Source organism: Eublepharis macularius, chromosome 12 (assembly GCF_028583425.1).
Source record: "Eublepharis macularius isolate TG4126 chromosome 12, MPM_Emac_v1.0, whole genome shotgun sequence".
NCBI classification, from domain to species: Eukaryota; Metazoa; Chordata; class Lepidosauria; order Squamata; family Eublepharidae; genus Eublepharis; species Eublepharis macularius.
In genome coordinates, this window is record NC_072801.1 from 28,775,386 (window position 1) to 28,799,198 (window position 23,813).

The following is a 23,813-nucleotide window of genomic DNA, read 5'->3' on the forward strand; positions in this document are numbered from 1 at the left end:
ATTCTCAAGGGTCCATAGAAGGTAGTTTTTTGCAGCCGACTGCAGTATTCTAGGGAAAATACAACAATTCCACCAACTGTAGTTTGGCATTCACTGTATTCATTAAATGCAAAGCATCTTAATTACAGGCAACTCAAACACGGACATTCAGCTGGGCCCCTCTGGCTTGTATTTTCAGCATGGCTCTCAGCACTGGCCATCATTATTCCCTCATAGTGTATAAATAAATATACGAAACTCTCAATCTACTGACCTGCATACTTGAGAGAGGCTGGTTCTCAGCATATTGCTTTTTTTTCGTTTTGTTTCAATTCAACACGTTCCAAAAACAACAACACATGATAATCAAGAGGACTCCTTCCCTTTTCCAAAAATTACAAAAATACTTACAAACCCTTCTTTCCCCCCTAACACTGCTTGGCAGATACAATCAAACTTTGTGATTCTTCTTTAAAAGGCGACATTCTTTTTGAGAATAAGAAATGAATTCCTGAAGCATAATGGGATCAGAAAATATTTCAAAAAGTGCATCTGATCGACAGCAGGCATATATGGTCTATGTGGGTCACAAGGAGAGCAGATTCCAAACATCGAGGAAAAGGAGGGTTCCCATGGGCCAAGAACACCTCCGAACGTGGGGGGAGGCAGGGAAAGCACTGGTTTCACAACATTCCCACCTCTAACTTTCCCTGCAAGAGGAAATCTATTTATTTAAAAGAAGACAGAATCTAACAGAACAGGGAAAAGGCGCCTAGCCTAGCCTTATTGAAATGCAAAGTTTTCCACGTGCAGGAAATGTTGATGGGGCAGGGTTTCAAAACAACAACCTTCTTAGGCAATACTGGCCCATCACAACTGTGGTATACCACACAGTCCAAGAGAGACTCCCTTGCAATGTTCTGGAAGTTGCTGCTGCTACGGCAGAACTCCTAAAACTGTTGCTGCCACACCAACCCAAACTGCTTCCCCTCCAACCTTTCTGAATGTTGGAATCATCTCTCTGTTCATTCCCTAGATACTGCAAAGTTTCACAGTCTGAGCAAATAGATTTAGTGATATGTCACGATACAGTGATGTTTGTGTGTCCGGAAGCCCTTCCAGTGTCTCCACGTAACCCTGATGTTGTGCATAAGGTACTCCTGCAGAATCATGTCCAACCCCTGAAGATGACAACCGTAGCGAAGGCAACATCCTGGGTCCAGCTGACCCACGTCATCCGAGTCCCCCTGAAGCATTTCTTTTGCAAAAATACACATTCAAGGCCACACCATTAGGTCACATCGTGGATGGGACTGGAAAGGTCCTGGCTCCTTCTCCACATGTGCAGCAACCCTAATTGGGGGGAAAAGGAGAGGGGCACAATTAATAGAGAGTTCTCTGGGAAACAGCAGGCTGTTTTCAGTACCAGGTTGAGTCAGAGACTACATGGCCAAGGAGTAACAAGATGCCTCTCAGGTGGCAGATTCTGGACTCGCCCCCACCGAAATGAACAGGAACTTTCATTCATTTCAGCTAAGGCTTCTGCAAGGGAACTTTCCAATGGTTTATGCATGGTGTAAGAAGGTAGCGATTAGACTAGGAATCGAGAATCACGTTCCTGTCCCGCCTGCCCCCGCGCTGAAGCTCACAGTGTGATCTTGGGTTTCTATCTCTAAGGCAAACTTCTTGCACAGGCTGATGTGGGAATCCAACAGTCAGGGAAGAACTGTGAATGCCAGCCCCGAGCTTCCTAAAGGAAAAGTGAGATCATTTTTATGGGCTTCAGCAGCCAATGTGTTTTCTTTTCTGGAAGTGAGATGCCTCTAAGTTGGCAGAAGACAGCTGAAGGCTTGTCTGTGTACCTTGCATCACAAAGGCTGCCCATGCTTCTGATAGCAACAGATTCTGTTTGCGAGGCCATTTCTGCGAAGTCAGTGGTGTCGTATTTCTACTCAAAGGTAAAAAATGCACTGTGGGGCTCTTGCAAATAAGAACCAGGAACTCATGCAGGGGACACACAATAGAGATCCAGAAGTATCTCTGCCCACCGTGCAGCCTGGTTCGAACCAGGCACAAAGAGTGTGCCGGGGGAAAAGTTGCCAGGGTTGTGTTTCAAGTTGGCTAGGTCCAGCTTTGGAAGAAGCCAAATTCTATCCTACGGAGAGGGTGACCATGACTTTAGATATTCCGGCATATGCCTGTGCAGGCTGAAGCAGAAGGGAAAGAACCATGCAAAAACAACCCAGTGGAGGCCTGCCTCCCACAAGCAGCAGAAGTAAGGAGGAGACTGGTTCCAGAATGGCAGGAATGACATTTCCACAATTCCCTACTGAAAATCCTGTTTGGAAAAAATCAGTGCAAGACGTTACTGCCCTCGTAGCAGGAAGACGGCTGTCCTGCATTTTGCGGCTCCCCTGTAAAAGCACAGGCACAAAGCCGATAAGCAAACCCCTGTAGCATCACAAATCTAATGACATTCTGCCATGCCAGCAAACAGGGTCTTCTCTGCAACCAGGAACACAAGTCTCAATTTTTTAATGACAGGCCTGCAAAAGGCACTTAATACGATCAATGCAGTTTTTTTTTAAAAAACCAATCTCATTATGCTGATAACTGCATGTGAAATAAAACCAAATGCATCCGTTTCCATGCTAAAAATGTTTTGCTGATTGGGATTCTCAGCTGATGGACAGCCTTTTCAGTGGCAGTGGGAGGGAGGGACAAAATCAGGAGAAAGATCAGCCATTATTTAGGAAGTTAGCTTCCTGAGTGGGGCTCAAGGTGAACAAGGAGAATCTGGCCTGGCAACAAAAGCAGAATCCAGGACTAAGTCCAAGTGGGCCCTTGATCAAGCCTTGCTGAAGCAATAGCCCAGACTCTGCTTTACCCGTTTGTCACAGTGCAAGGTCCACTGAAATCAATGGGGTTAGATGGGTGTGCCTCTCCTTAGGATTCTACTACCACATGCACACTGGAAACAGAGGCCTACCTTACAGGGTTGGCATAGATGTATAGAAGACTGCAGGAGAATTAATAGCTACAAAGAAACATTATAACAACCCCACCAGCGCTACATCGGTTGCCGCCCAACAAAAAGCAGTGCTGGTGTTTTAATAAGATTTCGAGCCATCAGCTCGCATGAGGCAATCAGCCCCAAGTCCGCTTCTCATCTGAGTTAGCTGGGTTGCAAAAGGAGAGACACTCTGCTCCCCTTGACTACCATTCTGGGCTACCACCATCTGGTGGGATTACACAGAGAGGCAATATTTATTTCAATTGGGGTGTAAATTCAGTAGCACGCTCCAAGTATTCCTGGAAGACCTGAGAGGGTCAGTGAAGAGTAGAAGTCTCTTTTGCTATTGTTAGGGTTAATAGCAGGTGGGCCTTGGTCTGGGGAGACCCAGGTTCAAATCCACCCACCAGCCCTGAATCAAAAGGGTGACCTTAGGCCAGTCACTCTCCCTTAGCCTAACCTACTGCACAAGCTTACTGCAAAGGAAAAAATGATAATGGGACACATTTACGTATGACCCTTTTGCTCCAAGGAAGGAAAGGCAGGATGAAAACATGAAGGACAACAGGGAAAAAAACCTGTCTCTCACTGAAAACTTCTTAGGCTGGTGAAGGGGGAAACTGGAGCTGTTCCTGGGCTATTTTCAGGACAGCAAACATTTTGAAAGAAGGATCTGCAACAGAAAAATCTTAGCTAGGTGGACCGGGATCGCATTCGCAAGCTTCTTTTTTCCCCAACCCCGTCCTTGCTAGGCTTCACTGAACCACAAAAGAATAATCAGAGTCTCCGGACTTGTTTCAGTGTCACCTCCCATTTTGTGGGGGCACAGAAATGCACACCAATGTGCCGACTTTGGAGTGTTTGTTAATAATACTTAGCATTTACACAGTACTTGCAAAGCCTATCAAGATATACATTGTCCAGTGCCACTGAAGGGGGGGGTGCTGAGAGCAACTTGGTACAAGGCCACTGAATGAGTCTGAGACAGAGGCAACACCGGAACCAGCATCACAGCTCCTCCCCCTGGCTGCTATTCTACACCTGCCCCATTCCAAGCACTCCCCCCTACATCTGTTCCCTTTGCAAGCCAAAGCAGCTGTTTCTCAATGGTCGGCAACAGAGGCAAGCTTTCAAACACAGCACAAGGGCACTGCCCTGGGCATTTTGCTGCAGCTGCCCTGCAGAAGCCAAAGGGGACATCCCTTCATCCTCTGACAAAGCCAAGGCTGGGTGAATCTCTCGAACTCTATGCAGCTCAGTGGCATTATAAAACCTTTCAGCGCCCCAGCAACCGCATGGACTACCGAGCCATGCCCCAACAAGCATTTCTGACATTGCAAAGCTTGTGGCCTTGGGAGCAAGTCTGGGAACAGCTGCCCCCTTCTCAGGTTCTTCCTGACTGGCATCTGCCCATCAGAGGGCCTCCCCAAGTGATCCCTGCAATTCTTTCCACCTCACGCCTGAGAAGGCCTATGCAGAAAGGCAGAGGAGGGTAGCGCTAGCCCAGCAAAGAGGAAAGCCACGAAGTGAAGTCCCCTCCTCCTCCTCCTCCTCAGCCCCATCCCAACACTTCTTCAAGCCTGCCTTTGCATCCAGCAAAAACAAAACAAAAGGTCCGCAGCCTTAAAAGTCTGAATTTTAAGTACTTTAATAAATACTATGAGCTTTCTTAAGTCTCGGCTCCCTTCGCCAGTTGATTTATTTACTCCATTTGCACCCCGCCTTTCTCCCACAAACGGCTCACGTCCACGTATCCTCACAAAAACAACCACCTTGTAAGGTAGGCCATGCTCACCCAAGCGAGCTTTCCATTCCAAAGCGGGGATCTGACCCTCCGACCCCCGCCCTAGTTCTGCTCGTCATCGGAGCAAGCGACCCCTGAATGCGCCCGGCTGGAGGAAAGGCGGCGCCCGGGCCTCCCTCGCAGAAGAGGCCACTTACGCCCGGCGCTGCCCGCCGGTCCCGCGGCTAGTCCCAGTAGCCATCGAGCAGCGGCTCGGCGTCGGGGTCCGGGTGGGCGGCCAGGGCCGGGTCGGAGAGGACGCCCAGCTCCACCAGCGCCTGGTCCAGATCGTCGGGCAGGAAGACGATGCCCACGTTGAGGGCGATGTACTCCAGCAGGAAGGCGTAGTAGAGCAGCAGCACGTTGGCCAAGAAGAGGCCGGCGTGGAACATCGAGGAGGAGGGCGGCCCCGGCCGGCGCTACGGCGCTCCTCCCTCGAAGGCGCCGGGCCCGGCCGCCCTCCCACTGCGGCCCCGCATAGCTGCCTCGCCTCGCCTCCGCAGCGCGGCAGCTCGGCTCCGGCCGGACCCCGAAGCCCGCCTTCCCGCCGCGCCCATTGGCTACGCCGCGCCTGACAGACAGCGGGTGGGGGTCGGCCTCCTCAGAGCGGGGCCGCAGCCGGACGCCCAGCGGCTGGCTGGAGTGGGAAGCGGCAGAGCCGGGGCATCATCGCCCCCGAGCCGGAGCCCAGTAAGACCGGAACTGGCGGAGGCAGCCCGGAGGAAGCCGGCGGCCTTTTCGCCACTGCAGCCGCCGTCGCTCTGGCAACCACCAAGGAGGCTCAGCCGCGAATGCGCGCTGGCCAAGGGCGAAGTCCCGCCCGTTCCGCCTCGCTCGGATGTCCCGCCTTCGGCAACCGTCCCCAGGTCTGTCCACAGGCGGGTTGTTGCCAAGGCGGCGGCGGCTGCGATCCTTTTTCGCCGTCTGGGGCTGTAAACGAAGTACGGCCAACGAATAAATGCAGTCCACGGGGTTACCTTAACAAGGCTGTGCCTCTGCTTAGGGAGGCGATGCTGTAGGGTAGCCGGCTTCAAGGTAGTACCTAGAGATCTCCCAGAATTACAACTGGTGTCCAAGCCACAGAACTCAGGTCCCCTGGAGAAAATAGCTGCTTTAGAAGGTGACGCTTACGGCATTATAACCAGCTGAGATATCGCCTCCAAGCTCCGCCCTCTTCAGGCTCCATCCCCAAAATCTCCAGGAATTTCCTAACCTGGAGCTGGTAACCCTATTGGCTTGGGAACACAAGAGAAGCAGACGCTTCCTTTATGACTTGAAAGGTGCTCTTTTGGCAAACAATGTGGCAGTGACAAATCAGTGATTTTGAATGCCACAATCCTGCTATCCCCATGAAGAGACATCAATGTTGTTTTCTAACTTTAAAAAGCCAACAGAAGAGAAGAAGAAAAAGCAGTGCAAAGAGACTTTAAGATGCCATAAGCTTGATTGTCTAACCCAATCAGGAAACTGGTAAACTAATAAAACAGGTATGATCAGAAATAACAATTACATCTATATCACATAATAACAACAAATAATAACATTTGATTTATATACCATGCTTCAGGACAACTTAACACTCACTCAGAGCAATTTAAAAGTATGTTGTTATCCCTACAACCATCACCCTGTGGGATGGGTGGGACTGAGAGAGCTCCAGAGAGCTGTGACTAACCCAAAGTCACCTAGCTGGCTTCAAGTGGAGGAATGGGGAATCAAACCCAGCTCCCCAGATTCCAGTCCCATTGCTCTTAACCACTACACCCAACTGGCTCTCCAGTTCGGTGTAGATGCTTTAATCTGAGTCATCAACACAGCTGAAACAAGACAATAATCAAATTGAAAACAGTTGTGATATACAGAAGAAATAAAGGTATAGTCTCTTTTGGGTGTAGCAATCAAACTTAATTCAGCCATATAAGCTTTAAGTATAGATCTCACTAATAAACATTACTTATGTGAGGGTGTACTTCAATCTAAAGCTGTATTTAGTATTTCGTTGAAATCTCCCCCCCCCCCAACAAATAATCACATCTAAGATCTACCAGGTTGCTGAATTGATCTTTTGTGAGTTGATGATGTAATACTGACACTACTCTTTAGTATAATCTCGGTAAAGCATGCTCCTTTGTTTGTTAGGACCCCAATACAAGTCCTGTTTCTCTCTTGCCAAGTGTAAAAGGTGAGGTCTCACCCCCACTCGTAGAAACTGAACAATGATAGGAGTTGGTTTGTTTACACTGCCTGGTGCCCAAGGAATCCTGTAGACTTGGTCAATTGGCAACTGATAATCAGCCGGAAGCTGCAGAACCTCACAAAGTAATGTCTCCATGAGTTCAATCAGCCTTTTCTGGCCTGTCTTTTCAGACTCTTCTGATAATCCAAGAACACAGTATTTAGATGCTGTCCATAAGTCTCTAGATGAGAGATTAGGCTAGAGAGAACAGTATGTGAAGCTGAGACGGCTGTCTCATGAGTGATGGTTCGTTCTTCCAGGGCAGCAATTTTAGTCTCCATCTGTTGAACTCATGTATCAATAGCTTCAATCAACTCCCACAATTGTTGAACTGATTTATCAGTTGCCATATCATTAGTAGAAAGTTGATTTAATTGCTCAGATTCTTTTTCCAGCTGAGCCCCCATATTTTTCAACAGAGAAGTTACTTCTCCCTGAGCTTCCACACCAGCTCCAGAGGAAGGAGTGGCCGTCTTAATCAGCCCCATGCAGAATGCAGGAGCCCTCTCACAACCGGTGCAATGACATCACTTCTGGAAGTGATGCCATCGCACAAGCGAACACACGACATACATGAGGTAAGTGCCAGCCCTCCCCCTGCCAGGAGGGTATAGGGACATGGCAACCCTATCAGAGAATGAGGCCATGATGTGCACCCTGCTGAGATTGAAAACCAGCCCCACAGCTTCCTTGCCCTCCAGGTCTCTTTTCTCCTCCTCCTTCTCTCTCCTCCCAAATAAGGCAGCTGTTGCCCTGAAGCTCACCTTGCATGCACACACACACCTCAAGACCACCCTACTTCCAACTCTACCATGGAATCCAGTGGTGCCAATATACATATGAGCATGCATGAAGCTGCCTTCATCGTCTGTTCAGACTGGCAGCAACTCTCCAGGGTCTAAGGCAGAGGTCTTTCATATCACCTGCTATCTGGTCCTTTCAACCGGAGATGCTGGGGGTTGAACTTGCATGCAAACCCTTTCTCACTGAATAATGGTTCTTCCACAGTTAGTCATAGTTAGTCCTGGCTTGTTGGGGAACACAGAAATAAAGGCCTTTGTTTGGCCAAGCTGGTGCTGCCACACTTCCCACCCCTAGGGCAGAGAGAAGCAGGCGGCAAAAAAGAGCATTTCCTGGGCTGCAGACGGAACTTCTGACCACAGAATGTGCATTGCATCTGTTGGGATCTTTCACTGCATGAGAATAAGCGTAAGGCTGTGACCCACCTGGGACAAGGTCCAGTTTCACTGCAACTTTATATACCTGCGATCAAGATATTGCTAAGTGCCCTGACTCTCAATCACCCTCCCCTTGCTTTAATTAATAATTAACCATCCTTTCTTACCAGTGGGTGGCTTTTAGGCAGAAACAAGAGATCCCCCCCCCACACACACACCTTGTTTGTTTTTCTTCCCCAACCTACATGATCCTCAGGTATGTTCAAGAGATCTCCCAGCCACAGGGACCTGTGTCAACCTCAACTACTTTTTTTGATGGGAGGGAAACGCCCCCCCCCAATCTGTTCTTTTGCCATGGAATGGTTTTATTTGTTCATTCGTTTTAATTAATCACATACTGTCATGCTGCTTTCTGGTGTATGCAAAGAAGTTTGCAAGCCGGATGAAGATGAGGAGGATGATACACTTTCATTAATTACTAAAATCAAAAAGAGTCCAGTAGCACTTTTAAGACTAACCAATTTTATTTTATTGTAGCATAAGCTTTCGAGAATCAAGTTCTCTTCATCAGATGCCTGATCCGAACTGGTCCTCCTCTGGATTAATTACTAAAACGCTGTTATAGACGCTCTCACCGAGACACCTCTCCAGCCCTCGCAGGCTTTAGGCTCCTCCCCTCCGCCTGGTCACAAAGACCCACCCACCTTCCTGGGCGCTCATCCGAGGTGCACGCCGGGACTCGTAGTCCACATTCCTTTTCCAGTGGATGGGCTGCGGCTGCGCGGAGACTGCGTTTCTCGGCGTACCCCGCGCGGCTCCGCTCTCCCTCCCTCAGCGGCTGGGCTCAGCTGTGTGGTGGCCGAATGTCAGTCCAGGGCCGGCGGCGTCGGGCGCCTTTTCCATCCTGAATCCATGGCGGAGGGGGCGCGGAGAGGGCCCAGGCCGTAACCGGAGCCTGAGGCCCGGGCTATTCAGTTCCCCGAAGGAAGCCGCCGGGATGTTCGGCCGGTCGCGCAGCTGGGGCGGCGGCGGGCACGGCAGCGCTGTCCGCAACGTCCGCTCCCTCGACAACCTCAAGTGAGTCCATCAGCCCGGGCGGCGAGGCGGGCGGGCGGGCGAGTGGAGGAAGAAGAGCGGCTGGGACACGGGTGTGGGCGGGGTCGTGTGAATGCATGCCGACACGTGTCAGTGCCTCCCCTCCCCCCCCCCGGTCTACGAGGCCTGCCAAGGGAAAGGAGGGCGCGCGGCGTCCGCCGTGAAGCCAGAGGAAGAAGCGGGAGCCGCTGCCTCAGAGAGTCCAAGATCAGCGCGTCTGTGTGGGAACCTGCTCTTAATTATTTCTGCGTCTGTGCGTGTGCGTAATTGCGCGCACATATTCATGCATGACCTTTGTAAACAGACCCAGATTCGAGGCCGATAGCACCCTAAAGACTAGCAAGATTTTGAGGGTATAAGTGTTCGAGAGTCCAAGTTCCCTTCTTCCTTGTAAACATATATGCTTTTTTTTGTACATATGCATAAATATGTGCGCATGGAGTTATCTGCCCCTGTGTTTGTGCCATTGTTGTATTGGTCTTCCACCCAGGTGTGGTCCTTCAGGTACCCAAATCCTGGGAGAAGGTGGGCAGGCAAAACAATAGCAGTGTCAGGGCCACGTCAAGCAGGTGCCAGCAGTGCAGTGATCCTCAGCATGCTCCCTTTTGGATGTTTTTACTTTGAAGTAACTTCTGCTGTCTCCCCCCCTCGCTTCTTCCCGTGGAATCATGCCTAGCATTCCAGCGTTCCGTGTGTTTGCTCTTCAGGTGTGTGAAATTCTTGGGACCAAGCCGCAGATGCTGATTAGCTCTTGAGGCAACTATTTATTTAGAGCAGCCCTTGAGTCACTGCAGTGGACCAACCAGTTCCCAGGTGCCCTGGAGTTGAGTCAGTGTTTTGATGCCTATTGAAGTTTAAACAGAATTGCACAACAGCACATAACACCCAACAAAGGGTAGATATCTTCAAAGAGAATTGGGGAAATCCTGGTAGGAGGCTTATCATATGGGTAGCTGTTATCAAGGACAACTAAGTTTGTTTGTTTGCTTCATTTATACCCTGCCTTTCTCCCCAAAATGGCTTACATTGCTGTCTTCTCCATTTTATCATCACAACAATCCTGTGAGGTAGGTAAGGCTGAGAGTGTGTGATAGTCCAAGGGCACCCAACAAGTTTCCATGGCAGAGTGGGGATTGGAATATGGGGTCTCCCAGATCATAGTCTTACCCTCTAACCCCTACACCACACTGGTTGTCATCTTCATGCTCTACTTGTAAGCTTCCAAGAGGCATTCCATTAGTTCCTGCTGGGCTAGATGCATCTTAGGTCTGATCTAGTTGGGTAGTTCTTATGTCAGTTGTCCTGCTCAACAGACGGTGATGTTTTGGATGCATTTGGGAAATGTAAACAGCAGCATTGTGATAAGATGGATTAGAAGCGCCACTGAAGTAGGATAAACCAAAATTAGCTCAACAGTTAATGCTGCAGGAAGGGTACTTAAGTCTGGTTACGTAGCTTTACCCAGAACTGTTGATGTATGAAACAGCAGCTGTTTTTCAGCACTAAGCACTAACATCTGTAATCTGGTTATACTAGTAAATAAATACTTGTTGCCCCAAATAAGTAAGATGGAACCTAGTGTTTGAGACAAACTGCGTCCAAATTGTCCCTTTGAATGGTGTCCAGAAAGCTATAATAATAATATAATAACATTTGATTTATATACCACCCTTCAGGACAACTGAATGCCACACTCAGCACGGCTTACAAAATGTGTTATTATCCTCACAACAATCACCCTGTGAGGTGGGTGGAGCTGAGAGAGCTCTGAGAGAGCTGTGACTGACCCAAGGTCACGCAGTTGGCTTCAAGCAGAAGAGTGGGGAATCAAACCCTGCTCTCCAGATTAGAGTCCTCCTGCTCTTAACCGCTAAACAAAACTGTTGTAGAAACATGATCGCTGGCCTGGAGCATCCCCATGAAGTGAGGCTTGAGGAAGGGGCCTCCTCTGAGCCTCAGAAGGCAGCTTTACAATTGATGCACAAACCTGTGACCTGACTGAATTCAGGTTGGGCTAGTCACCTTTATTAAAATGGGGGATCTGAACCAAAGCTGCTCTTGGCCTTACAAATAAATCCACGGAATAAACTGCCCATCGCTTGTTTCAGCCTGCTACTCTGACCTTGATAAAAGGTATGGGTAAACTTATTTATATTATTTATAGTCCGCCTTTCTCAAGGCTCAAGGAGGATTATGCAGTGTAAGTCAAATACAATCCACAGGCTGGGACATCCAATAAGCAAAGCAATAAGGTGTTGATATCAGAAATCTAGAACTGAAGCAAAGCTTAAGTGTTAACGTGACATGTTAAAAGACATGGGAATTACATAGTAGGAGCATATTTTCAGCAACAAACTGAAACATAATAGTGTAGATTACTATCCCTAAACCTCTACCCAAGTAGCTTTCTAAACCTAGTTGCTTTTAAAACCATTATTAGTTCTGGAATAATTCAGTTTTGCAATTTGTGATAGTAAGCCTATCTTGTCTTTGGGTAAGATGCAATATGCTGGACACCTGCTTGCAACTAAGACAATGTCACATAGAATTTGGGACTGGGCTACTAGATATCTAATCCATACTTTTATCTATAATCCGTAGCTGTACCTAATTTATAGTGTTGTGATCTGTAACACTTTTTGAAGAAAACAAGTCTATCCAACCAGAGTAACAACAAGCCGATGTCAGGATGTGTATCAACTTACAGGCGATGATTTATTTATACATGTTTGACTACAGTTGCGTTAACAGCCAGGCCAGCTAAAGTTAATTGGAACTGGATTCCCTTTGAAAGTGATGGGACTAAGTTAGTTCCTTTCGTTTCAATAGGACTCTTGGTTGCAGTGAACTTTAGCTAGGTAAAGATCAGACAGTCTCTCTCAGTGCAATCCTCAACTGAGTCATCCTTTTCTGAGCCCATTCCGACATAGGGCATAGAAGGGTGTGAATCTGTTTAGGAAGGCATTGTGTGCGTTTTTTCTCTTGAACTAACAAACCCATACCTCCACTCAGAATGATGTAGCTTCTGTCTTGTGACTTCCTCCCAGATCACACTACTTTTGTTTTCTGCAATGTCCAGGAAGATCTGTTCTGTGTAATGCTATGGCTTGCATACTGTGTCCTAATACATTATTTCACTGGCCTCACTTGATATTTCACTGGCACTCACACAGCCCCCTGATTTCTGTGTCTCTTCAGTAACTTAATGAGAGACTGGGCAAATTTTATTTGAAGGAAGTTGCAGGGGTCTAGATGGGTAAATGTTGTAAGAAATGGGGAGGGGAGCAGAAGCGCCTCCAAGGGTTGCAAAGAACAGTGTGGGAAGTAGTAACAGGAAAACAAAAATGGAGGAGTTCTGCTGAGAGAGATTCCACGAGTCTAACATGGCATGGAAGGGGTTTACAGTATATATTTTTAAAAGGAGCAACCCCAGTGCAGCTCTGTGTGGCCATGGCACCATTTGTCAGTTTTGGAACTTGTTTCAGAGGGTCCTAGGATGAAAGACAGTTTGTCTACAACTACTGAGGGCAGCCAAAATTTCAAAAAAGTTTGGGAACTTTCCCTATGAGAAAAGGCTAAAGAGTTTTGTGACCTTTTGGTGTAAGCAGAAAAAAAAAAGACAGCTATGCAGAGACATGATAGAGGCTTGATAAGATTATGCCTAGTGTGGATAATGGGGGAGGGGTTCCTTTTGCCCATAACACCCCGGAATTACCCAGAAGAGTAGATAGGGGGTAGATTAAAGACAGACAAAATAAAGTTACCTTGCCAGAGCATGGTTTATGTGTAGAATTCACTGCCACAATTTGTTTATTTATAGCTCTCTTTCTCACTGAGACTCAAGGTGGACTATAGAATATGGAATGATGCAGTCAGATATGATAGGATGAACGATGCAATAGATCTAGGATTAGAGAGTTAAAAAACAAGGTGAGCCATAAAACTGTGTAAGGCCAGGTATGCTAGGAACTATGCAAAAAATGACATTACAAAGGTAGAAGGCAATGCCATAAAAGCAGTGCAAGACTGCAAGCCTATTCCACTATAAAGGTGCCTTCCTGGGCTGTTCCATTCCGCTGCAGGGCAAGATTTGTTATACAAAGGGGATTAGACAGATTAATCGTAGTGGAGGTTAACTCGGTCAGTGGCTAGTGGTTATGAGACCTCCATTCTGTATACCTTTGAATATCAGTTGCATAGGAGCAAACAGCAGTCTTTGTGCTCCCCTGCTTATTGACTTCCTGGCAGTGTTCAGTCAGTCACTATAGGAAACGGAGCTCTGGGCTGGGTAGAACTCTGGTCTTATCCAGCAGGGCTCTTCTAGTATCATCTTGCACTGCGCTGTGAAGCCATGGGCAAGCTGTGTTGTTTGGTATAGTTTTTTGTTTCGGTGGGAGAGCAGCTAGACCCGACCCGCCCCCCCCCAAGTCTGGTTAGTTGTCCTCATGAACCAAGCATGTGCACCCTAGAGTCTTCTGAGGGGATTGGGGCTCCTCAGCAGATGAGCAAGTAAAGGAAGTGTCCGCTGAAGGTAGAAAGCAGTTACAAGTCTTACATTGTTAGATTCGCTTATGGTTGGATCTTTGCTCCTGGGAATAATTTTGTTAATCGACTTGGCTTCCTTGCTGATCTGAAGCCAAAATGTCCCAGGTGGTTTCTCAAAACACTGTGAAACTTAAGGAACACCTCTCCAAGTTGCGGTTCTTCTGGCACAAACTCTCAAGTTCATTGATAAGAATTTCAAATGTGACAATGGTCTTGTTGCAATCAGTAACCATTTCTCTTTCTCTCATTTAAGGTACATGTATCACATTCTGACCAAAAATACCACTGTGACTGAGCACAACCGCAACCTGTTGGTGGAGACGATTCGTACTATAACAGAAATCCTTATATGGGGAGATCAAAATGACAGTTCAGTGTTTGAGTAAGTGCTTTAAAACTGTACTTGAGTTTTACAGGGTGAACTGTTAATCAGCTAATGGAGATTTCTGTTTTTTAAAAAGGATTTGCACCTTAATTCCTTGCAGATTTGCTCAAAAGTAAGACCTATTGAATTTAACATGTAGTCGCCAAGTCATGGCCTCAGTTGCACATACATTGGTAACATCTGGAACAGGCTGCTGAAATGAGGCTGGGAATTTTAATCGGACGGCAGCAGCTAGGATTCTCACGTGGGGCAGTGATGATAATATAATGCTAGTATGTTGACAGCTTCAGTGGCTTCTGGTCAGGCCCCATTCAAAGCGTTCCTTTTTGAAAGCCCCAGACAAACTGGAGCCAAGGTACCGGACGGGCTGCCTCCCACTTTATGAAGCCTACCCAGATTTTGAAGTTGGCTGGGTGTGCTGTGCTTTACAAGCCAGCAGGATTGGAAGCAGTGATGTGGGATTGTCAATATAAATGATGTTAGCAGAAGAGGGCATACACCCTGTATGAGCCTGGACTATATACAAGCACTGGGGTTTATCCATGCATCAGATCCGCATTTAGCCCATCTAACGTGATTGATATGCAGTGCAACAGCCCTGACAACTAGAGAAACAGATACTATATTTACATATGCGGGGTGGAAAAGTTTATGGAAAAATACAGCATTGGACAGTTTTCTGGATTTTTTTTCACCTCACCTCACTGATAAGGAGACCGTTCCCAGGAGATTGCACCTGCCTCCTGAAACTTGTTTGGCTTCTTAGTCCTCTGGTGTTCTGTTAAAATGCATCTCTCCTGGAAGATTTTCAGAATGGGGTATATCCAGGGGTTTTGGTGGGGGGGAAGAGGTGGTGGAACTCTCAATAGGGAAATGAGGACGAAATGCACGGGTTTCTTTGAAATAATATTATTTTCAAGCACTGTTGCCGAGTATTTTCAAGAGATGCCGGAACTCTGTTCCACCGCGTTCCCCCTGAAAAAAAGCCCTGGGTACATCTTTGAACCTGCCCTCTTTTCAGTTGGACAGTATTCTGCTATCTGACAGAAGTTCTCTAAGGCACAGAGAGGCTCTGCCTGCTCTTTGAGTTCCTTCCCAGGATTGAATCTAGGACATTCTGCAAAATTACACAGTACCTCAAAGGATAGGAATGGTCAATTACTTAGTTTTATTGCTATGGCTTAGGGGGTTTTGCCTCAGGCATCCCTTCCATGCCGCGAGGCTTTCCCTTGGTGAAAGGACAGTCATAAACGATGGGTTTATCTAGATAACTAATGTTCGCAAAATAATTTAAAAATACTTATTTTGCCAAATGGAGCAAGTAAATAGGTAACCATTTTTGCTGGTGTTTGTAGTTTTTTCCTGGAGAAGAACATGTTTGTGTTCTTTCTGAACATCCTGCGTCAGAAGTCCGGCCGTTACGTATGTGTGCAGCTTCTGCAGACACTGAACATCCTCTTTGAGAACATTAGCCATGAGACGTCTCTCTGTGAGTATGCATACTTCGTCTCCTTTGTCACAAAAGCAACTTAGTCGTGTTCTTGCAGCATTCTTTTTATTTACTTAATTTCTCTCCCCTGTGGGTACCTAAACTGATTTCCAGCATTGTCCCCTTCACCATTTTATCCTCACAAAAACCCTGCAAAGTAGGATAGGTTGAGTATGTGTGATTGGCCCAAGGTCACCCAATGAACTTCCCTGGCAGAGTGGGGGATTCAGACCTAGGTCTCCCAGATCCCAGTCTTGACATTCTAACCACTACACCATGCTGGCTTTTCTCTCTCTCTGTTTGCATTGTGTAAGTGAGGTGGTGGCCATTTGGCAAGGCATCGTTGACCTGAAGGCTGTGGGTTTGAATCGTGCAACGGATGATCACTTTCAGGCAACATTGCTACAAATTAGGCTTTTACTGCTTGGGATGGGAAAGAAAACCGCATTTGGCAAATCTGTGGAGAGTGCAGCAAGTAAATGTGTTAAACATCCAGAACTTAAAGCATTGTGTATCCCTGAGTGTCATAGTTCATGGAGACTGGTGCCTCTTTAGTTGACTTAGAGGCTGAAAATGGACTCTGGCTCCATCTGGCATTTTACTGAATTGCTTTCCCTGCTTCCTAATTACAAGTCCCTACCCCACTCTAAATATGAAAAACATAAACTGAGTTTTGTTGATAAGAACTGTGATACACATTTAAAAAGAATTATTTACAAGGTTTGATTTTTTTTTTAAAGTTGCCTAAGCACAAAGCTCTGATTTCCTGGGAGTAAAAGTTACAGTGAGCGGAATTAATGGCATTTGAAAAAGCTGGGCTGGGAAAGCGCATTTGCAAGTTGCTTATGTAAGTGATGAAGTGTGCGTCTTGTTCAGAAGCTGAGGCGTGTTCTTTGTGATCTAACCATTTTAAATATGTTCTGTAAAATGTCTGCTGCCTAAAGGTAGATGGATCTCAGAATAAAACGTGAATAAATGAGATGAAGTAATTCTGTGTACTGATTTATGCGGGTGAATGTGCTGCTTGCAGGAGTGATTTCCTGATTCGTAGAAGGCTTTTTGGCATTGTGCATTTTGCGCTGCATTGTCAAGTATTTTTGAAGACTTTGAGATAACTCCTGGAATAAACCTTGCTTGACAGAATGCTTCATGAAATCTTCAATTTCTTCAGGGGTCCAAACATTACTCTTATTTTTTGCTGATTACTGATTTGCTTCCTTCCCAGATTACCTGCTCTCTAACAACTACGTGAATTCTATCATTGTGCATAAATTTGACTTCTCTGATGAAGAGATCATGGCATACTACATATCGTTCTTGAAAACCCTCTCTCTGAAACTCAACAACCACACCGTTCATTTTTTTTATAACGAGGTCAGTTGCAATTTAAGAGAAACATTCTAATGACATTGTGTGTTTGGAATGCAAATAAAGCCTTGATCTGAAATCAGTGGTCTTCATCTCAAAGGTCAGGATCCTCATGTGGTACAGCCGCCATATATTTGGGGGGGGGCTGTCTTTTGAAAGATCCTGTGGCTACTGCATATGCATAGGGAACCAGAGTGCTGTGCCTCCTGCAACTGTGCAGAAAGGCTCAATTGGGCAAAGTGTGGTCATTCAGTGATAGAGAGGATTCCTCTTCAGCACAGGCAGGTTCAAAGGCACCCTCCCTCCCATAAGTCTCCCTTCCTTCCTTTCTTTTCTTTCCTAGTCAGGCCACCACGCCAGCACTGGCTTCCCAGTGCTGTTGTCCACCTGCAGCACAGAGCACCCCCTTGATCTGTGAGGTCATAACTTTGACCCTTCTTGTTCCTCTCACAGTACTTTGATGTCCCATAATTTCTGCCATGGAGTTATAGTTCAGTGGATCTTATGCTCCCACTCGGATGATAAAGGTGGGTCTTGGGTCTGGAAAAATTGAAGACCACAGATCCCAAAGGGGCTGGGAATTTGAAGGACTGGTGCACCTTAATGAGCCTGCCTAGCAGTATTTTTTGAGAGGCCGTTCTCCAGCAGCTCCGTCCACTTCCGAGGTGAAGTGAGGGGCTGGCAGGGAGAGGGCCTCTTCTTCAGTGGCCTCTCAACTGTGCAGCTGCCTCTCAACAGCCACTTGCTCACCAGGCATTTTTAGATGTCGCTGAATCCTTTTATTCAGAGGTGGTAAGATCTTTCTATGTGCTGACTTTAGTCAATTGATGCTTTCACTGCTGTTTTCTTTTCATGCTGATTTATTAGTTGAATTCTGTTGATTCTATGGCACCTCAGATTTTTGGTTGAGAGGCTGGATATGACTTTTTAGAATAAACATTGGGAAAACCTTTAAAAACTTGTTTTGTGAAGAGTTGGCTCTGTCTGTCTTGTCTCCTATAGTTCTATTATTACTTAATTTATATCCCATCTTTCTCTATTTATATCCCCTTCTCCATTTGGTCCTCCCAACAACCCTGTGAGGTAGGTTAGGCTGAGAGTGACCAGCATAAGGTAACCCAATTAGCACCCATGGCACAGTGGGGATTTGAACCTGGGTATCCCAGAGCTTAACCCATAACTCTAACCAGTGCATGGCATTGGCTGTCCAGTAGAACTGTAGAGTTGGAAGGGGTCTTACAGACCATCTAGTCCAAACCCCTGCCCAATGCAGGAACAACCTAAAACATCCCTGACCAGTGTTCATCCATCCTCTCCTTGAAGGCTGCCAGTGAGGGGGAACCTGCCACATCTCTAGGCAGCTGGTCATGGCTTAGGGGTTAGGGGTAGAACATCTCTTTGCCGTGCAGAAAGTCCCCCGTTCAAACCCTGGCATCTCCAATTTGAAAGAATCAGGTAGTAGGTTGTGTGAAAGAACTTTCTCTATCCCAAATGCCACAGACCTGCTGCCAGTCAATGTAAAGAAGACTGAAGGTAGCTTTATGTGCTCACAGGGCTCAGTGTGGTTCCCTCTCCTCCTTTTTCCAGACTCCTATATGGATTTAGGGTTGAGCAATTTGGTATATCTGTTTTTTAATAATACCAAAAATACTTTTTTTAACATTATTCAGATATATCTAAATATGTCTGGATTATTTGGGCTGTTGGGCTTGCATTGGCCCTGGGTTCTGCCTGGCATCTCTAAATAATACTGGTTCTGTTGGGCTTGTAACAGTGTCCCTTGCTTCAGAATGGTTCTTCTGGGATTCTCTGGTTTAACATTAGTTTGGTTAGACTTTGTTGGTTCAGTTTGCACTGGGAGGCGTGGCCAGTGTGGTTGCTCTCGTGTTCAGCTGAGGCTCTTTTTTATGCTTTTGGCTTTGACCTGGAGAAAGCACTGGATAATGGTTTTCCTCCCACAGGAAATAATGAAGGGTGGCTGGGCACATCTTTTCTGGAGTCCCTAGAACTGGACCCCTTGGCCCAATTGACATGAAACCTGGGGTATTTAGTGGACAGGCAGGACTAGGTTCCCTGAAATTTTGGTGTAGCTTGCTTGAAAAACAGCTTCTTCAGTCTCTGGAAAAGATTTCCTCTGAATATATTGAGAATTCTGAACAGCACCCAAATACTATACCAGTATTTTTGGACCTGAATACTTGGAATACCAAATCTGTATGGTGTTGGGGATAACTGAATCTGAAAAAATTACTTTTTGTTAAGTGTACACCCCTCTATGGATGCCACTTTAAAGCACTGCTTAAGCTCTTGAATCTTGAGTAGTTTGAGATGTGCAAAAAAAAAAAGCAAGTACTATAAGGCATCCTCATGGGAAAAAATCCTGCTTCAAATTCTCCAGTTCTAGTTATTGGGCTACTTTGTTTTGAGTGTCAGAGCCCCACCTACTTCTGTCTTCTTCCACTGCTGGGCTAGATGCGATCCCAGCCAAGATCAGGCTAGATCAGATAGTAAAGCACTAAACCTTCCAGCATAAAAGTTCCAAAGTTGTAACAATGCAGTATAGGGTTCTTTACTCCTGTTGGCCCTCAAAGACATTCATTTTATTTATTAAAACATTCAAGGCAGTCACAATAACAGATGATAAACATTTATAGTTAAAATAACATCCCCTAAATCCCCCCTCTCCCCCTTGAAAGATGCCCGTCATTCAAACCTTATCAAAAGCCCCAGCAAACAAACAGGCCTTGCAGCATCTCCTAAAGATCTCAAGGTGGGAGCTCCCCTCATCTCTTCAAGGAGCCCATTCCACCGAGCAGGGGCCACAATAGAAAAGGCCCGAGCTCTGGTAGATGCTAGACAGGCCACCCTGAGAGGTGGAATCGCCAGAAGATTGCTGCCAGAACAAATATGTAGATCTCAGGGCGTGAAGAGCTTTAAAGGTCATAGTCAGCACTTTGAATTGAGCTCAGAAACAGGCTGCTAGCCAATGTAGTTGTGTCAAAGTGGGCAACGTATGTTTCAGTGGCTAGCCCCTGCCAGTAGGTGGCTGAATTCTGGGCCAGTTGTCATTTCTGGGTTGTTTTCAGGGGCAGCCCCAGTAGAGCACATTGTAGTAATCCAAGTGTGAGGTTGCAAAAGCATAGGTCAGCTTGGCCAAATTTGCTGAGTGTAGGTAACAAGGGAGTTGGCGCACCAGATGCAGCTGATAGAAGGTGCTCTTGGCTACCATGTCAGCCTGATTTTGAAAGAGCAAAACAGCATCCACGAACCCTTTCCAGCTCTTAATCTGCTCTGAGTAAGCCAGCTTCACTCCGTCTAGGACCCTGTAGAATATCGGCCTTTCCAACCAGCATTGCTTCTGTCTTGCAAAAGCAATGCAGCAAAATAATTTGATTTGCCTCTGTCTTGTCTGGATTCAGCTTCAGTTTGTTCTGCCATAGCCTCAGAGCACCAGTTCAGAACCAAGGCACATGCATCTGGAGGCTTGGAAATGATCTATAGAGCTGGGGGCCATCTGCATATTGATGGCCTCCAACCCCAAAGCTCCAGACAATCTCAATTCAGTGGCTTCGTATATATATCAAAAAGCACGGGTGAAATAATTGAATTCTGTGGCACTCCACAAGACAGATCCCACCAATTGATTCCACTCCTCTGGTGGAGGCTTGTTATGTCCGGTCATACAGGAAAGAGCGGAACCACTGAAGGGTAACATCCAGCTCCGTATCCAAGCTAGTGGATAAGAATGGAGTGGTCAACTGTGTCAAAGGCGGCTGAAAGATCTAACAGTATCCCATGGCCAACTTCAAAGGAAGATCATCCACCAGTGTAAACCCCAGCCTGAAACCATATTGAAGTGGGTCAGCGGAAGATGTGCCATCCAGGAAGCCCTGGAGCTGCTCCATCACCACGTGCTCCATCACCTTCCTTAAATGAGGTGGTTTGGAGACTGGCCTGTTACTTGCCACCTCATCACTAGCCAGTGAAGGTTTTTTGAGTAGAGATCTAATAGCTGCCTCTTTCAAAGGTTTAGGGACAGCCCCCTAAATCAGGGAGCTAATTTTCACTAATCATCAAATCTTTTCCCAGCAAGATTTTAAAAGCCAGCACGGGCATGGATCCAGAGCACAAGGCCCTGACTCTCCCAAGAACCCTGTCAGCACCCATAGGCATGTTCAGCCTGAAACTATCCATAACAAAAGCCATTTCTGTGTCTCTCAGGATGTGGAGATTTGTCGAGGAAAATTCTCCAGGGTGATGTATTGGTTTGAGTGCTGGACTGGGATCTGGAGACCCAGGTTCGAATTCCCACTCTTGGGTGACCTTGGGCCAGTCAGTCTCTCTCTCTCTCGCTCTCTCTCTCTCTCTCTCTCAGCATAACCTACCTCATGAGGTTGTTGTGATAAGAAAAGAAGAGAAGAGAATTATGTAAGCTGCTTTGGGGAGAAAAGAGGAATATAATTAAAATAAAATTCCTGCAGTACTGTTGCCCTACAACGGATAGCTTTTGTTGAAACTAAGTCAATATTAACCAGAAGAGGGCGCCAGAACGTAAGAATACAGAGTTGAAACAGGCCAGAACTGCTTGCAGCCCTGTAAGCTGCAAGAGGCAGCTGCTAACTATTTGCATGAAGCGTTTTTGCCCTGCCTTTCCACCTGTGAGGACCGCCAAGATGGTTATCAGGCTAGATCAGTGTAAAGTACTTTGTAAAAATTACGAAGCTATAATAAAGCAGTAACAAAAGTCTGAACTGCCAATTAAAACCTACCTCAGTTAAAAACAACCAAACAATCCCAGACCAGGAGGTAGAATTCAGTCAATGTTCAACCCAGGTCAAAAGAAATCTGGAATAAAAGTGTATTGACCTGGCATCTGGATGTGAGCAAAGAAAGAACCAGGTACAGGAGAGCCAGCATGATCTAGTGGGTTAGTATGATGGACTAGGATCTGGGAGAACCAGGTTCGAATTCCCACTGAGCCATGGAAGCTCGCTGGGTGACCTTGAGCCAGTCACACACTCTCAGCCTAACAGGGTTGTTGTGGGAATAAAATTGAGGAGAGTATTTAAGCCACTTTAGGTCCCCATTGAGGAGGAAAAAAGGTAAAGGTAGTCCCCTGTGCAAGCACCGAGTCATTTCTGACCCATGGGGGGACATCAATCGCGATGTTTTCTTGGCAGACTTTCTACGGGGTGGTTTGCCATTGCCTTCCCCAGTCATCTACGCTTTACCCCCAGGAAACTGGGTACTCATTTTACTGACCTCAGAAGGGAGAAAGTGGCAATATAAACAAAATAAATAAAAAATACACATGGCACCCTGAATACTTCAGAGGAGAAAGGGGAAATGCCACAGAAGACAGACCTCTCCCCTATGAAGTCACCATCTGTATCTGGAACATAGTGTGTTGACAGCTTGAGGTTGGTGGGATAGAGGTTAAGAAGACAGTCGATATGGCACCATTTATTAGGACCTAGCCAATGACGTGTGAAAGCATGCACAGTGTAGGACAGAGTTTGCCATTCAGATAGCTTTTAAAAACCAACAAGAAGCCTCTGAGGATGGCACCATGTTGGCATGAGCTCTTTCTGAGGAATGAGATACTTTCCCTCTAACTACTGAAGTTTCTGAATGTTTGTTCATAGCGAGCTCCATGTACGTTGTTACAGCAATCGAAGTTGTGTCTAGCCAAGGCATGGGTAACAAGTAATCGCATCTATATGTGAAAAACTTGCCTTGGTGTTAGATGTAAAAGTAATTCACTTTTGCAAAGTTCTAAAAGTAATGACGTCGTTTCTAAGATTGAACTGTCTTCTCTTCCAGCATACGAATGATTTTGCCTTGTACACAGAGGCCATTAAATTTTTCAACCATCCCGAAAGCATGGTCAGGATTGCTGTTAGAACGATAACTTTGAATGTTTACAAAGGTAAGTTTCCCAAATCTGTAACATGACCTGTAATGAGGCTACCTTAGAACATTGTTCTGAAAGTAAATCTTTAACTGGGGCAGTTTATCGAGAGAAAGGTTGATGATTCAAAGGGCTGTTCACACAAGCAGAGTATCATTTGCATTTCTGTTGTGGGTGAATAACATCTTATTTATGCTGAAACTTTGTGGCTTCTAAAGGAAGTGTTTCAGTGTACTTTTTGTATCCAGCTGTCCACCCCCCCCACCTAAATTTCAGTAAAGCTGGACCCCCTTAAGAAACCACAGAACAGTGGCCTCTAGGGGTCATTCTTTGTTGGGTCTGCATACTTAAAGAATCAGCCCTTGGATGTCTTGCCATTGAGGGATGTTAAGCTGCGCAGTCAAAACTGGAATCCATTACCTTTCATATTTCTCCTGTGCTCATCAGTGAAGAAAATGTCACTGTGCTGTGGATTAGAACGCAGCCAGATATTTCCCTTAGCTGGAAATACGAGACTTCCTCACCCTGCTTGATAGTGGAAAAGCTAGAATTAGAAGGTATTGATTAGGAATTCACTCTAACCAGCTAAAGTGATCATTTGGGCCATGTGGTTAGGATCTCCCCCCCCCAACTCCCAAAAAATCGCTTTGAACTTGCATTTCTTGAATGGTACACCGCTCCCCCCTCCCCCAATGAAACACAAGAAACTGCTCTTGAAAACACATAAGATTTCAAAAGAGGTTAAAAAAGCCAAAGTATGGGTGCATTCGGGACCTTGACTGACTCTAAATGGCTCTGTAGCTCCTGGTTATTTAGTGGTGTTCACCACAG

At 46.3% G+C, this 23,813-nt stretch overlaps 1 protein-coding gene and 1 long non-coding RNA gene across 5 annotated transcripts in view; one reads left to right on the top strand and one right to left on the bottom strand.

The window, feature by feature from the left end:
- Positions 1–77: 77 nt before the first annotated feature.
- LOC129340520 (uncharacterized) lies at positions 78–4,965 on the bottom strand. Its single transcript, XR_008598023.1, has 2 exons — positions 4,788–4,965; positions 78–1,332 (listed from the first exon to the last, which is right to left on the bottom strand). It is a non-coding gene; the product is annotated as an uncharacterized LOC129340520 (long non-coding RNA).
- A 4,060-nt stretch (positions 4,966–9,025) lies between these two features.
- The window catches only part of CLEC16A (C-type lectin domain containing 16A), a 105,509-nt gene continuing 90,721 nt past the window's right edge, over positions 9,026–23,813 (top strand). For all 4 annotated transcript variants that reach the window (XR_008597969.1, XM_054993187.1, XM_054993189.1 and 1 more), the window contains exons 1-5: positions 9,026–9,266; positions 14,083–14,211; positions 15,570–15,703; positions 16,929–17,077; positions 22,895–23,000. Coding sequence is in view for 3 of the 4 variants with exons in the window: in XM_054993187.1 (XP_054849162.1) it covers positions 9,187–9,266; positions 14,083–14,211; positions 15,570–15,703; positions 16,929–17,077; positions 22,895–23,000 (598 nt within the window). In the remaining variant the exon portion in view is untranslated. The remainder of the gene's footprint in view (positions 9,267–14,082; positions 14,212–15,569; positions 15,704–16,928; positions 17,078–22,894; positions 23,001–23,813) is intronic.